General features: G+C 39.2%; 1 protein-coding gene across 3 annotated transcripts in view; it reads right to left on the bottom strand.

Annotated features, from left to right (window-relative positions):
- The window catches only part of brd10 (bromodomain containing 10), a 77364-nt gene that overhangs the window by 14486 nt on the left and 45808 nt on the right, over positions 1 to 17070 (bottom strand). For all 3 annotated transcript variants that reach the window (XM_078570568.1, XM_078570569.1, XM_078570570.1), the window contains 2 exons: positions 3267 to 3349; positions 52 to 141 (listed from right to left, as the gene is read on the bottom strand). In XM_078570568.1, the coding sequence (XP_078426694.1) occupies positions 52 to 141; positions 3267 to 3349 (173 nt within the window). The remainder of the gene's footprint in view (positions 1 to 51; positions 142 to 3266; positions 3350 to 17070) is intronic.

The following is a 17070-nucleotide window of genomic DNA, read 5'->3' as shown; positions in this document are numbered from 1 at the left end:
GCATTTTTGATTTTCAAATTTTGATCCAGAGCAAAGAGATCAGCTACTTACAGATTTCTTCTTATTATTTTCCAGTTCTTTTAGCTCTCCTTCCATTTTGGCAATGAGTTCCCTGAGTTCATCAAGACTAGTGCAAATGAGCTATACAGAGAAATGAAAAAAAAAATTACTAACTTAAGAGAGCTCTAATACAACCACCAGGGTGTACAAAGAACAAACTATGCTAAAGTTTATAAAATAAAATTACAAAAAAGTACTTTACAGTTAATGGCATCTTACAACTTCAGACAAACTCATTTACTACATTTCATACCTTTTTTCTTAATAGAAATAACCAAAGCAAATGTGCCATTTGAAAATATTGAAATCACAATGTGAAGAAAACATATCCAACGGTGCAAAATAATTGTAAGTTCACAAAAAACTTAAAGAAAGCATGCATGTGAACACGTGTCGATGTTGAACAGCTAAAGGTAATTCGTAAGTGATACTGTATTACTACATACATTGGGAAAAGGAAATTAATTTTTAAAAAAAATCAATGGAAGTTGTGCCCTCTCAAAAGCCAAGCTGATTAAAGTAGTAAATTACTGTGCATAAAAAGAAAGTCCCAGGTTGATTCCCAGCATTTATTGAGTTAGCTAATCTTCCTAATAAGGTCAAAGTGGCATTGAAAGGGCTTTAGTGATCCGAGGTTCAATGATAGCTGGTACTGCACATATGGATAGGTAATGAGGACATTAGTGCTCATATAGCCTAACAAGACTCATCACCAAGCTCATTTCACGAATGCCCATTTTGCTGAGGAATATAGGCGCTGCCAGTCACCACCCTCCCCACCCCAAAGGAACTGTCCCTCAGTAAGAAATCATTGTAAGAATACTAAGAGGGAAAAATTAACTGCACTTCAAACTCAGTAGGGTGGGAGTTATATAATACATAAGAATGGGCTGGGACCTTTTTAGCATAGTGCTGCTTGAATGCATACTTTCTCCCAACACAAACTTGTGTTCACAAGAAAAGCATTTTCTATAAGCACACCCACAAAGCCCATGAACTAAAGTTTGCACCTATACATGGATACACAACACTTGGGCTGTCCACCATGCTTTCCTGTCCACTTCGAAAGGATGAAAATATCACCCAAGTCAGTTATGCTCATTCTAAAATTAAGATATAACCAGAAATAAAGAGTCAAGATACTTAATGTATAAATAGTTGTAAACCACATAGATTGAAGGGCATGAAGTCTCTTGTGCTGAATTCATCAATATAAGGACATCCACATGCCTTTGCTAATGGATTGTTCAGGCCAGTTGATAATTTAAACAAAACTATTTGATTTGATGTTCAACATTTTGGGGGGGGAATTAACTCAATAAAATGCTGCACCTTTGCATCCCTCTATCTTACTAGGAGTGGTTATTCTGCAACGAACAGGTCTTTTGCTTCATCTGCTTCTTTCTTTCCTTCCTGTTTACCACTTTGCTGTCTACTCAATGTCTCTCAATCACCTCTATTTATCTTATGCCGTCCAATTTTCCCTTGCTTTTGACTCTTCCTTCCTTTACGGCATTCAAGCTGCTGAATGCAGAGGCTTCAGGGACAACTTAGGAAAAGTGAAGAGCTAGCCTTTCACTCGGCAAGGGAGTGGGGTGGAAACAGGACTTCAGAAAATAATCCAAACATTAATTGACACGGTTTGGACCATTAATAGAGAGGTTGCGCCGGTGTATACGTGGAATTACCTGATCAGGAGATCCAAAGAGGTATTCCCACATTTTACAGTAACAGTAGGAATGTAACAACCAAGCACACTTAGGAGGATTCATTTTGAACCATAAAAAAAGTTAGAGTCGACAGCACAGAAGCAACATGGTTGATAGGAAACAATTGATAGGTTAAGTAAATATTTAGCCAAATAATCAGTTTGTGATTAATAACCGATTTTGACAAATAGACTATATACTTGTCCCAGCCCATGAACTTATTTCGTATTTCTATCAAACCATAATGTATGAACATAAAATTATCTATTTGTTCACTAATTTGTGAATTTATTCATCTCTTTGAGAAGTCAATGGAGTCAGCCTTTTAAGTCAATTTTTAATTCTTGTATTAATCATAGAAAGTTTATGGCACAGAGAGAGGCCACTTGGCCTATCGTGTCTGCACCAGCATTATGCAGTAACTTAACTGCCAGAAATATAGGAAATGAGCTGGGACATGTATTTTCAGACTACTTTGCGAACATTTCATCCCTTCCACAAACACTGTTGTTGCAATTTGGGCTCGGGCAGGGGGTGGGGGTGGGGGTGGTGGTGGTGGTGGTGGTTGATTACGGGGCTATGTAGAGTGCTCTGGCTTGTAGCATTGCTTTTTACAGTAACACTGATTGGTAAATGTTATTGTAAACAACAATAACGTTCCACTGATCAGAAACCAGAAATAAATGAAATTCAAATAGGAGATAGTTCAAGCCTATTTTCTTTTTAAAAGACAAACTTGTCAAACCACTCACACGGAGTGCTTCCCCTCTACTCAAACACTTGGCCTATCTACTTTGACCAGCATCCTTTTCATGTTGTGCAGTTACAAATAATAAAGCAGAGCTATCTGAAGAGTTCAGGATGAATTTCAAATAGATAAAAGTCATCCTTGCTTTAGTGTCTAATAAGGAGACATGACTACCAGGAACTAATTTAATTAATTTTCACATTGAGGCAACAGATTTGCCCATTTCCCAAAGAAACATTTGGAGACTGGTGGAAGCTAAAGGTTCAATGTGACAATTCATCAACTTGTAGAACTCTAGACTCAAGTCCCCAAGAGACTAAAAGCATAAAGACATAATATATCAAACACGTGAAATCAAGATCAAGATGCTTGCTCCCGAGCCAGACAGTCTGTATACAGCCAGGCACTCTGGTACCATAGCTTCTAGAGGTGATGGCATACATAACATACTGGAAAAACAAATAGGTAGGGATGGTAGACTATGCTTAAAATAAATCAAACAACAATGCGAAAGCAATGTGTATAATGTCAAATAGTGGATAATACCGTCCAACATTATGGTGAATTAACAATCTGCATAACAGCACAAATTTGTTCTTTTTAACAAATCTGCATTAAATTAAACCAATCACTTAAAATCCACATAATTACCTATACTAATCACTATAACTCGGGTTTCTGATATTAACTTCACGTCTTGAAGCTTACCCAAGTTGCTTCCTAAAGTGTTAATTTGTTAGACAACCCACCTGAAACTGTGGCATTGTAGGCAACGGTGGTGGTATCAACTTCTTCTTCTTCTCGTCTGCCTTTTCAGAATCTGGTTTCTTTGCTGAGAACATGCATGAGATGAGCACATTTAAGTAACTAGAGCTCCTCAGAACATTAAGCATCAATTATCCTGAAGTTTACATTTCAAATTAAAAATTGTTCTTGCAAACTTAATGAAGAGTTAACTTCACCAACTAAGGCAACTATTTTACAAGCATTATACCAGGGACCTGTGCTACATAAGGAATTAAGATGGCAGAAAACAAGGCTGCAGCATATATGGATTATCTGGCAAACTAATGCTGAAAATAAAACTAATAGTCAAGGCACATATATTGCCTCACATCACAAATATGAAAAGTTTCTGATAATTCATTTCCAGATGTTGCCGTTAAAAGATTAAAAAATTGATGAACAGAATAATTTATTGGGTTGCAATTCACTGCCAGCAATTATCCTACTTCAGTGATATTCTAATGCCAATTCCCTTTTCTTTCAATTGGTTTCACCAGCTCTTCGGAGACCAGTTTCCTCATGAACTGACTATTTTTTTTTTTTTTTTATTGTAAAAATATACTTTATTCATAAAAATCTTCAATCACATTCAAAACCATTTCAAAAACAACATTACAAGGGTACAATCCAGGTTAAACTTTTACAAAATGTATCACCAGGTGCATCAGTACAAACAATATTACAGTCATTTACAGCCTTTCATTTTGATCTGTACAGCCCGAGGGGCTCTAAACAGTTCCCAGTCTCTCGGTGCGCTGTGGTAGAAAGGTCTTAGACAGCGACCCTTCCCCATTGCGCCTTTGCGGCAGCTGCCCCAAGCTTTAGTGCGTCCCTCAGCACGTAGTCCTGGACTTTGGATTGTGCCAGTCCGCAACAATCGGTCGGGGACAAATCTTTGTGCTGGAAGACCAACAAGTTTCGGGCAGACCAAAGCGCGTCTTTCACCGAGTTGATGATCCTCCAGCTGCAGTTGATGTTTGTCTCGGTGTGTGTCCCTGGGAACAGCCCGTAGAGCACAGAGTCCTGTGTCACAGAACTGCTCGGGATGAACCTCATGAACTGACTATTCTTGTAATTGAATATAGACACAGGGTTGACTAGCTATTTGGCTGTGGGGAACATGAATGTCAAGAGTAATCAGGTGCACCACATACACATGCTATCAAGTAGTGGTGACCTAATAACAGAAACCTTAACTGATTTTTCTAAGCTTTAGATCAGAAGCAGACCAACTGCAGCACTCTACACCCACCTCAGCAGGAACAGCTAAGTCATCATAAATAAAAGATTAAAACTGAGCCCATCTGATTTGCATGGCTCAGCAGTCATGCATTTATCTATTCAGAAAGCACAAACAGCACTAATTTTAAATTAGCACAACAGTTGGGATGGATTATGGCGGAACGTGGATGGCCTGTGGTCCCACCATACAACACCAAATTAGCTTCCCCTCTGTGCTACATCTAATATGTCAGCCTAAGTTTTTACCTCCATCATTGAAGGTGGATGGAAGTAATGTTTTCACCCACTTGTCAGTCTGTTAGCAAATATATCTAAAAAAAGCCAAATGAACGGATTCCAACAAAACTTAGTACACAGATAGGATATGGCCCAAGGAAGAACAGGTTAGATTTTGGCAAGGGTACTGATCCGGATCCTTGAATTTTTAAAGGATCCATTAACATTGAGAGATAGGGAAAACTGACTTTTTAAAAACAATCAATAACATTCTAAATAAAATAACCCAAAACATTATTTTAAAATGTTTTGAGTCATCTCAGCTGCTGTGGTGAAATTCATCACAGTTGTCAAAAGTGAGCAGAGTTTCAGAGGATTGGCTTGAAGCCTCCAAGGTGAGATGGAAGTTCTTAATAAAACTATATATTTTTTCAGATTTGTAGTTGCAGAGCGCTTCACAGCTCCAGGGATCTGGGTTGAATCCTGACCTTGGGTGTCTGGGTGCATCAGTTTCCTCCCACCGTCCAAAGACTTGCTGATCGGGTGGATTGGCTACAGTAAATTGTCCCCCAGTGGGGGAGAGAGGGGGGAGAGAGAGAGAGAGAGAGAGAGAGAGAGAGAGAGAGAGAGAGAGAGAGAGGAGAGAGAGAGAGAGAGAGAGAGAGAGCGCGCACGAGTGAGTGAGGTGAGCGCGCCCTGTGATGGACTGATGTCCCATCCTGGGTGTACCCCGCCTGGCGCCCAATGCCTGTCAGGATAGGCTCCGACTCCCAGTGATCCTTAATTAGGTGCAGCAGTTCTGGAAAAGTGAGTGAGTGAGAGAGAGACTGAGTACAAAGCATCAACCAGGCAGGGAAAAGCTTCAAGCAAGTACTACATAAATGTAATGACATTGAGTTAATACGGTGTGGCAGAGGTATCTGCTCCAAATGCACTTGTCACTTTTTAAATTCTGTACTCACTAACTCATGCTTTTTCAGTGCATTAAGATAAAAGAAATTGTAGGCTGATGAGTGCACAAATGGCATATGTCTGTCGTTAACTTTTCACTGGTTATACTTCATTATTTCCACTGGTCCGCAATTATCAACAAGGGGATATGAACTTGAGAGATGAATTTGCCAAAGCATTATAATAGTATAGAGTGCCTCAAAAAAATGGTTGTTGCATCTTTATCAATCTAGTTATTCAAGAGGAAATTAGATGAACACAAAAATATTATGGGAAGGTTATGGGAAAAGAGCAGAGAAGTGGTCTGTATAGCCTGTGCTGAATTTTCTATAATTTAATGTGTACTATACTTCCTTAACATATGTATCCCACAGTCACACTCATTCAGTCTGGTTCATGGCCAAAAACTTACAAATGTCCACTCTGATCTGTGCGTCTGTGTCTATAGCACATGGCCGCTAGGATTTTCATGTTATTCTGATTTATGCAAAACCTGGAGGACTTCTACTCAGTAAAAGTAGATTGAGGCTTTGGGCAATTCTTGCACTTAGCAGTGTTAAAAGGAGCTTTATTCTGAGAATGTAGTCGTGTGTGGAATTTGCCATTGCGCGTCATGAAAATCCTGTGTTCAATCGCTTTAGAGTAGACGAGCCTTCTCAAGTTATGGATCTATTCTTGTTGTAAACATATAATCTGCCCATCATGGACAAAAATAAAGCTGTTGCCGCTGGTCTTGATGTCAATTCGAATCAAAGAGCACATTTCTTCAGTTGTTCCTAATTGGCAGAGTGCAGGCTGTACTCAATCTGTCTGCGCTTGCAAAACCCAAAACAAATTATCTGTCTGATATGATTCTGCGACTGGACAGCACTTGCTGAACAACCCCGATTGCAATAGATAATGAGCTGAGCTCGTAACATGGCTCATTTACACTTGCTAGAAGCGACATACATTCAAATGCAAGCACCCGGTTTCTGCAAACAAAAAGATATGTTCAAGGCTTGTGCCTTTTTAAAAAAAAATATCCAGGAACTTGAGTAGCCTATAATTCCCTGTTGCTTTCTCCATGACAATGCCTCAGCAAATCAGAGTCAACTTGCCAACCAATCAGTACCCCCTTCTCCTGTAGTATATACTGCGGTGATCATTTGAAATTTGGCATTCTTGCATTTGTCCAGATGCATGGACAACGAAAAGCTTTGACAATATGTCTCTCTTTACAGCAATATTCAAGTTTTGTACTACCAAGCGACTATTTTGCTTTTGTAATTTTTATCGTTGTGTAATAAGAAATGGGTATCTGATCCCACCTTTCAAAACTTAGGACAGAAATCCCTGCGAGTGTGCCAAGAGCAAGAAAAAAACTACATAGAATAAAATTTGCTTCACTGGTATACTGCATGAATGTATACAATTTGCTTGGTTGCACAATTAGTAGGCAACAAGCATTTAAAACAGTTGCAAGCAGTTTGTAATTTACACAGATTTAAAGTCTTTGGAAACTGTTGGTGCAGACAAGCAGGCAAATATTAATTTGATGTAGAAAATGTATTCTATTAGTCTCAAAAGGTGTAGTCTTTGATTAATGCAACTGAGGTACACAAGAGTGCAAAGTTCCAATTTTTGCCCCTGTATGTTGGTACTGATTTGTTTCTGCCTGCTTCATTCATTCCCTTCCATGGCCATCTAGAGCAGCAGTGCTCAACCTGTGACTTTTGGGAAAGGATTCCAGGGCAGGATATTCTGATCTTTAATCTGAATTCTGATTCAATTCATTTGTTGGCTTGTCGGTTGTGAATTTTATGAGTGTAGAGGTTTGGAAAGGACTGTTCACTAACGGATAAATCAGAATCCGAACACCAGTATGTGATACGATCCAGCAACTAATCTATATATGCAAATTGCTGAAATATTGACTTAAAAAACTTTACATGTAGCTTGTGGCTTCATGATGCACATCTACATAGCCCATGAACATGTAAGCTTGATAGCCCTGCTCTAAGAATGGATGTCTATACTGCTATACAATCCAGAGTTTAGATTCATTTTCCTTTATAAAAGGAAATTACAGGATATTTTCTAGAGATTCACCATATGGTCTGAAACCATAGACTCCAACAAATCCTAAAAATACAGAGTCCCAGACAGGGTAAATGAAAGAATACTGGATTTAAGTAAAATAAAGATTTGATAATGCGTCTAATATGACCTATTCCTATAATGAAGCTGAGATATTGTTCTTCATGTCAGGCCACTGGTTACCAAAGTTTGAGACAGAGAAGGTAACTGAGAAAAAGAAACAGGAATATCATGTGCAACATATAGGTTATGTGTGATGAATTAATGGCCCAGACTGTCCTGCCAAAATATCAGCAAGTTTAATGGCACTTATCGTTATTGTGCAAATTGTCTAGCAACTAGTGACTAGGGATACTGGTGAAATGCAAATTATAAGTTGTTGGACAATTTGCCTTGCAAAAACACAAGCTCATCCTCAAAATTCACTCAAGTTTCATGATTTTTCTGCACTTGTCCATTAACTGCCAACTAAATTCACCACAGAAAATTAGGGCTGCTACTTAACAGTGCAAGAGATGCATCTTCCTAGAATGCTAATGAACCTGTCTGGCCCAGAAAGGGAACAACAAACTACGGAGTAACAATCCCACAAGTAGAACTTAGAGATTTTTAAAGTTTTCATTCTATTTTCTTCCTTTGAGAAAAAAATCAAATCTTTTTATTTCTGCTTTTGTACCTAATATGACCCAATGTCCTTCTCCATTGTTCACATTTCTTTTAAGCCATAAATTTTATTCGATAAGGAGATCACTACAGGATTGTAGTGAACTTCCACTAAGGTCCTAGGTGCCCCACTGCCCTTGACACACCATTATGAACGTGCACTTTCAGCAGTTTATAGGGCACAATTTTTGAGCTGAAGGGGGAAGAATAGAAGTGTAACTAACAGTACATGCCTCTTTCCAGGAAAATCTGGTACACTTCAATGGTGTGTAGAAAATATAGAAAGAACTAAATGCACTGAGGAAGCAGGATAGGGAGACAGTAATCAGTTTGGTTGGGGGCAGGGCAAATGACGTATGCACCATTGAATCTTGTAGGCTAAAATATTTTATTTTGGATTAGGACCATTAAAGTTACTCAGTCTTGAGCAGCCTAATTACAGCATTGGTAGCTTCCAGTAATAGCATGCGACAGAGAAAAAATGGACCACCTAAGAGGGTCAGGTGTTTCCTTGAGCTTACCAACAGTCTAAAAATTTAATCAGATCTGCCTTTTACACATCTCTGCCAAAAATTCTCTTTAAATTACTGTTAATAGGGAATATACAGTAGTATTATAGTTTTTAAAACACATTTTGTGTAATCAAGGAAATGGCATTATACCATCTGCTTAGTTTAAACAATTAGTTTACATCCCTAAAAATATGAAAGATTGAAAGATGCTTCAATGTTTGCTCCATTCACAACTTGTTCTAAAATTCAACAGCATCATAGATGGTCAGTTACAAACCTTATAACTAAAAATCCAAGATCACATCACTTTAATCTTCTATTAGCCAAGAACAATTTACACAACTATGTACTGGCATGTTTTTACTAAAAACTACAGTGCCCATAGGCAGCTAGCAGCAGAGAGGCAACTGCAGTGTTCTACATGAGCTACAGTACAAGTAGAAATATTGAGAGAGAATTCTGAATCAGGACTGTGCAAACTAGTGTGAAACCAAGGGAATGAGTATGAACATCCACGATTCAACCCTGTGATAAAATAATCACGTAATTCCTCCTTCATGAAGAGCATGGCGTTAGACTTCACCTTGTTGGCACATTTGTGTAATTAATAAGGCTTAAGTTATCCCCAAATTGTACTTAGTGATGAAAAGTCTTAATATGTATGTATTATTTGGATAATTCGAGAATTTTGGGATACGTTGTTAAGAAATCTCAAAGTTGAAGTCTCAAAAAGTGCCAAATATGGTTATAGCTTTAAGAAAAACTGAAATTATGGTCAGGAAGATGGTCAAAGCACCAAGTGTTCCATGACCTCCGGTCAAAAGAGACAAGTTAGATAGCAGTTAGAAGGGAGGCCAGGGCTGCAAAGCTGATTGGCTAGGTTGCTGTGGGGAAGCTAGGAACACTCTTCCATTGGTCAAATGCTGCAAATATTTGGTTAGAAATAGTTAGTTGTGTTGACGCAGGTGCACATACTTGGGGCAAACATTGCAAATATACCTGTAAAGAGTAAAAAAAAGGGGTGCACTTGCACTTGCCAAGGGATAACATTCGTCACAGGTCAATTGCTGGGGGACATTTGTCAGGGGAAAGGGTTAGGACTTATGAGTAGAGCACTCGCTAGGAAGTTAGCAGTGTCTAAAATAATTGTCACAGAGATTGAGGACTTCTGTAAGAATAGAGTAGAATAGAAATCAGTATTAGAATCTGGTATTGGGGCTAAAGGTAACTGCCTTAATAAAGTGAATTTCTCTCTCTTCAGATACCATGCCCTAAGAGGCTGTTGGTGACCATGGGCCTCCATGTTAATCTTGCTCTGGAGGGATGGATCATCTTCATTGGCAGTACATTCATCCAGTTTGCAAGGCTCTTTAGAAAGATCGTTCTTTGTTGACCGCGATCTCTCTTACCATTGATCGTCCCCATCAGCATCAGGCTTTCTAAACCATGATTTCTTATTTCATACCCAAAAAATTCCAACTCTCTTCCTGATCTTGGTCAGCAGAGTTCTTTTCATCTCAGATTGTTCAGTCAGTTAAAGGGGGTGGGGAGGGGGGGGGAGGTTCAGTAAGCATCTGTGAAGTGTGTAGCAGACTGAAAGCTTTAGCAGTAAAGATAGACTGGGAAACTAGAGTTGAAGTCTTAAGGCTGCAAAGGGATTTGTATTAGTTGACTTAAAATCTTGAAGGACGTCAAGAGACCAGGTTCAAGGAAACATGAAAAAACCCAGAAGCCCCGGGATCCACAGGAAAGAAAGACTGACTCGCATTGGACTTGTGTATCCTGCCATGCCTCAACTAGTGAAATGTTGAGTATCAATATTTGTTGTCCAATAAAATTATTAGTTTGTATTCTAAATTAGTGATTGTCCTTTTGGCCAATAAAGTTCTTCAACAAGAATTTTCTTACTCTGGAGTTTAGTAGACCAAATCCCTGTACTAGAAAGATGCATTTTTGTGGAGATTTACAATATCTGCAAAATCACTTGGGCCAATCCTAGATGGACATAGTAATCAGTCATGATGAAGGTAAACATGCTTTCTCTTTGGTACATCTCAGATGAGGGATGTCCAAATTTTTGCTGAGTTGACAACTGAGTTGAGTACTACAGCTCCAAGGGCCACATAGGAATTGCTAGACAATAAAAAAATCACATTTAGCCTTCTAGCATCCTGGTAATAGCCTGATCTAACATGGGAAAATTACAGTATAAAAAGCACTGAAATCAATTAACTTATATTCACAGATAAAATAATTTTGGTGATTATACACATTTTGCACATGAACACAATGTGGGGATAGAATACACTCCAGCAATGAACAAACAATGTTCTGAACAGGCTCTTTCAAATTGTCAATTACACTAAATTCAAACAGGTAAATTCATGTTCTAACAAAATATGGACTGGACTGTAAGAGATAGATTCACATGGGTTGACTATAGCTCAAAGGCTGCAGTATGTTTTGTGCAAAAAATTATTCCTATATCTTTAAATGGCAGACAGGATGTTTTCTATAGCTTTTGTGCATGGCAATGTGAAAATAGGCTGCCTGACAATTTTCAATGTGGAGTCTGAATTACTATTGCCAAGATAAACCATGTTTCAGATCCTTGTTCAAGTTTTTGACATCCTCAGCTCAAGATAGATCTCCTTCAAAATGGTGGAGGACATATAGCACATATTCCTATGAAAAGGTTCCCAGGACAAAGGTTCATTGCCTGACGTATCTAGGATAGTCTGCATTTGCCACTCAGCGCTGTTGGCTCTACTAAGCTGTAAATGTACAAGCAACTGGCTCTTTCAGGTGTACTTGAACCTCTAAGTTATGCAAGACCAATGCTCCCTTCAAAATTTAACTATTGTGCACAGCACCTTTAAACTTTTTGCGTGGTCACACACATGTGTTAGCATGGAACAAGGCTTACGCAGTGCTTTCCAGATTGCTGTGTGGCTGCACACACATCGCACAGCAGGAGTGCTCCTTGAGACTCACCAACATTCGAAGTAGAGGTACTTAAAACCAAAAGCCACATTTAAACAGCTCCCTTTGCTATCTCAGTGAATAAATGTATAACTGCAAAGGTGTCCAGGCTTCTCTATTCATGGACTGCATTAGTGTTCTATGGAGCTTGGGGCCATGCATGACCTGAAAGACAAATTTCAAAACTAGTTCAATGAAGATCCCAGGATTTATTTATAAGTTGTTAATGATTTAAAAAAAGTCTGGGCTCTCAGTTTTTGACAAGAACAATTTGCTCTTCCATATCCAATCATGTTGCCCCTGAAGGAAGAAGAAAACCACCCTTTTTAACGGATACCATAGGTACAAAGATGACTCCATCTGCTGGAACAAAACAAAAACACAACTGAAATGTTTCTCTATTTAACACCTAATACATTACTACCATTGCTAGGTATAAAGTAACAAGCTTGCCTTTCAAATTCAAAAGATAGTCAAAGCTCCAATTGTTCTTGATGGCTTCCAATTAAAACACTTGTGCATTGTGAGAATTCTTGTATTGCAAACTTCCAACCCTCCACATTTTAGGGGCCTACTGCATCAATCCATGACAGCAAATTTGTAATTAGTGTGTAACCGTACAGGAAGAGACTTGCTGACAGTCCAGAAAGCATTATAAATAGATCAAATTGTCCCTTGAATTCAGAGACACTCAAATTACAAACTATGGGCAGTCTTCAATGCACCAAGACAGTTTACAACTTAAGACAATGGGTTTGTGCCTACACTAATTGGAGTTTAGGAGAAAGAGGTTATCTTATTGAAACATAAAATTCTGAAGGGGCTTGATGGAGTAGATGCTGAGAGGATGTTTCCTCTCACTGAACACAGGTAAGAGTGAAACGCAATAGCTGAAACCAACAGATTTTGTGTAATGAAGATCTCTTTACCCAGCATGCACAGTAGCCGAGAAACACCTCAACCATTGAATGGTTGCATAGCTGTCTCAGGAATAGAGGGAATTCTCTGCTGCTATGCATTGAGTAAAGAGGCTGGCACTCCACTACAGCCAGGAACTGTCATTCCAGGTATATGTGGGTTGTGGTGGTTGAAATCATGCAGGGGGCAGAGATGGACACTCGGGGTTTGGGATGGGAAGAGATAGAAAGAACGGTTTCCTCTTTTCCCACTCGCTTTTCCCCTTTTCGCCTGCTGTTGGCCACTTGATACTTGGAAGTTCTCTCAACAGCTGATGTGAAACCATAAATGAAGATTCTCAACTGCACAAGACCCAACCTACATACAGTAAATATCTCTGTGAAGTGGCCTGACACAATCAGATACTGTGTGGTCAGACAGCATGTGATCAAACCCCAAGTAGAAAGAATTGGCAACATACAGCACACCAGTATATCAGGTGCCAATCAGTTGCCATCAAGCTCCAACTCCACCCCACAATCAGTTCAAGCATCAGCAGCTTCAGCACATGGAGGGAATGGTTTCCAAATAGGGGTCTCGAGGACATTAATTCCTCCAATTCGGCTGGGATCTGTAAGGCACTCTTGCCGTGCAATAGCCAACTTGTCTTGTACAGGCAGCTAATATAGCAGAACGCAGGATCAAGATATCCCTAATTGAAAAGCAGAATACTGTAGATGCTGGAAATTTGAAGGGAAAACAGAAATGCCAAAATACTCAGCAGTTATGGTAGCATCTGTGGAGAGAAACAGAGTTAACATTTCAGGTTTGTGAAATGTTAGAGATGTAACTGGTTTTAAGCAAGGGGTGGCTGGGACAAGGACAAAAGGAAAGGTCTGTGATCGGGGGAAAGTCAGGAGAGATTGACTGACAGAAGGCATAAATCTTCCAGGACCAAAGAGAATGGTACTGGCACAAGGAAAGAAACAATGAAACAAAAGATGTGCCTAGAGCAGGTGCGCTCCTGACTGAAGCAAAGAAAAGGAAACAAAATGGAGCAGAGATTACTGTCTAAAATTACTGACCACAATGTTGAGTCCAGAAGGCTGTTAAGTACTGTTCCTCAAGCTTACTTTAAGCTTCACTAGAACGCTGCAGTTGTCCTCTGCCTACTGAGGAATGAGGTTTGAGGATTTTCTTTCCCAATGTTGCCGTCCTTGACCTCAACATTTGCAGCTCCATAAACTCCAGAGCTCTGAAGGAGGATTATATGGACTTGAAACGTCAACTGTTTCCCTCTCCACAGATGCTGTCAGACCTGAGTTTTTCCAGCATTTTGTTTTTGTTTCAGCTTTCCCTCTGCCCTTGCCTTCAGTCACACCCCCACCCCACCCCCCCCACCCCCACCAAATTCCATTACTCTCTGCTCAGTGTCTATGTCTTCTCCACACTCAAGTGCTATATTAATGCAAGTATTTATTTCATAGATCCAAAAAAAATGCAGCCATGTTGGTACCAAATATATGTGCTTAGTAGAAACCAGGGTCAAATCATTAACTACAAATCTGAGAATTTTATGATACAAGACATGAGGACAGAGTGAGTGCTTGGAAAAGTGCAAGATGATTAGGCTTTCAGTTTAGTTTTGTGAAAATTAGGCATTGCATTTTTGGGTTACGTTCAGGTGTGCTTGTACAAGGAAAACAAAGTTAGCATGCAGGTGCAGCAACCAATAGGCAGGCAAATACCATGTTGGCCTTAATTGCAAGGGGATTGGTGTACTAGAATAAAGAGGTCTTGCTACAATTGTACAGGGTTTTGGTGAGACCACATCTGGAATACGATGTGCAGTTTTGGTCTCCATATTTAAAAAAGGATATGCTTGCACTGGAGGCGATAGAGCAAAGGTTCATTAGATTAGTTCCTGGGATGAGGGGATTGTCCTATGATGAGAGGCTGAGTAAATTAGGCTTATATTCTCTGGAGTTTAGAAGAATGAGGCGCAATCTCATTGAAAGGTACAAAATTCTGAAGGGACTTGATAGGGTAGACGCCGAGAGACAGGGGCAGAGTCTCAGGATAAGGGGCCAATTCATTTAGGAATGAGGTGAGAAAAAATTACTTCACTCAAATAGTTGAGAATCATTGCACTCTCTGCCCCAGAGGGTTGTGGGTATTCCACTGTTGAACACATCTAAGGCTGGGATGCAGAGTTTTGGTCTCAGGTAATTAAAGGATATGGGGAGCAGGCAGGAAAACGTAAATGAAGCCCAAGGTCAGCTATGATCGCATTGAATGATGGAGCAGGTGCGTTGGACCACATGGTCTACTCCTGCTCCTGTTTGTGTTCTTGTATTTTCTTGTGTTCAGCATCACCAGCCATGGCTCATCCCCTACAATCCAGAGCATTCCCTGCCCAATATCTAGATGAATATTCACACAATCCTGGGATAATAAGAGAAAACTTACTCTGTAAACTGGTTACTGCTATGCATCATGTGTTACCAGCTGATTTTCCACTCTGAAAAGCAGATGGAATATACACTCTTAACAGCCAGACTCCAGCTTCAAACCAATAAGTGATTTGATTATTTCATATACAGGTAACTGAACATTAAACAGTGTCACTGTGAAACATACAATTCTCAACCCTCCTCTACAGCGAATAAAGATGCCACTTTCTTTAAGGATTTGAAATAGAAATCAAGTTGCCGCAGCTTCAATCTGATCTATCTCCCATGGTGGTTTTGCACAAAACTAAAGGAAAACAGAACTCCCTAGTCATTGGTTGCAAAATCACGCAGAACTTATTAACTTACACAAAGCACAATAATAGATCGCCTGCTTCTTGAAATTACCTCAGATCAAGTGCTCTCCATCAACAATGAAACATTAGCTAATCTTGTTTATGATTGAATGTGATAGACCTAATCAATTAAATAATTAGCACTCGAGGTAACCACTGGCATGGGTTTGCAGTTAGCAGCAAAAGGAGGGCGCTCATGGCTGACCTCAAAGTAAGTCTCACTGAGAGTTCTAACTTTCACTGATGAGAATTTCAGCTCTAGCACTGTCCGAGGTGAAATCTAAAATATTGGTATTCTGAAAAAATCTTAGAAATTTTTGAAATTAGAAATCTATTTAATCTTTTAACAGCACGCTGAAATTATCTTTTCAGTACAAGTTGTGTTCCAATTTTCTTAATCACACTGCCATTAACATCCCAGTTACACTTGATTAAACAAGGTGCAACTTTTTATAGGGTTTCAGAAATATGGAAGTGAGAAAGTTAAAATTCTTGCTGATTTCAACGATTGCCAACAAAGGGTGGTGGGGATCGCAGCAAGAACCTGTGTTGAAGCACTCAGTGCAGAAATCGTGAAGTTGCAACCTGTCACTATCTGCACATGTCCAGAAACCTGAATTTGCAGTCAGTTTCAGAGGGGTAATGCTAGCGAATTCTTTCAGAGGGGTAATGCTAGCGAATTCTGACAGTCTGCTGTCAAACCATTGGCCTCCCCCACCCCAAATATGCCCTTTTGTACTACATAGTGCTAGTTTGGGATGCACAATGTGAAATCTTCAGCAACCAACCTGTCTGGTTAAAGCTTGTGGTCCTCCTGTTGAGGAAGCAATGCTGGGTTTAGGTGCCTTACATGCTGTTTCTAGTAATAACTAATCCAAATTAAAAGCTCAATACAAATTAAAAAGTACATTTTTGTCATGTAAGATCATTCTCAATAAGCTACACAAAGCCATTTGAACTACTGTAATGATGAATAAAGAACTATCAATAGATGTCATATCTGATTCAAAGCCTATATTTAATGAGCCTCCTCAGCTGATACTGAGACACAAAAAATTAAAATACAACTATACGGTACGTATATGAAATTATTTAAAAGGTTGGAGACCAAGTTGTGATAATTATATATATTCTTGGATTGAGAGGCAATTTTGCCCAGGAATCAGCACTAGTGCCCCACATTTTATCACACATTTTACTTATTTATTAACACACATAAAAATAAAAGAAAATGGCCTGGATTTAGAAATAGAGGAAGTCCATCAAAGTTTGCAGATGATATTAAACTAGGAATTATAGAGTATACAGGGGAACAAATTTGCAAGGAAATTACAGAGATGCAAGAATTAGAGTAGTTATAATGGGAGACTTTAATTAGTATAAAGACTGTGTTGGGTCCTTATGGTATGAAAAGAAATC

Source organism: Cetorhinus maximus, chromosome 2 (genome assembly GCF_964194155.1).
Source record: "Cetorhinus maximus chromosome 2, sCetMax3.hap1.1, whole genome shotgun sequence".
In the NCBI taxonomy this organism is placed as follows: domain Eukaryota; kingdom Metazoa; phylum Chordata; class Chondrichthyes; order Lamniformes; family Cetorhinidae; genus Cetorhinus; species Cetorhinus maximus.
This window is presented reverse-complemented; position numbering and strand designations above follow the sequence as displayed.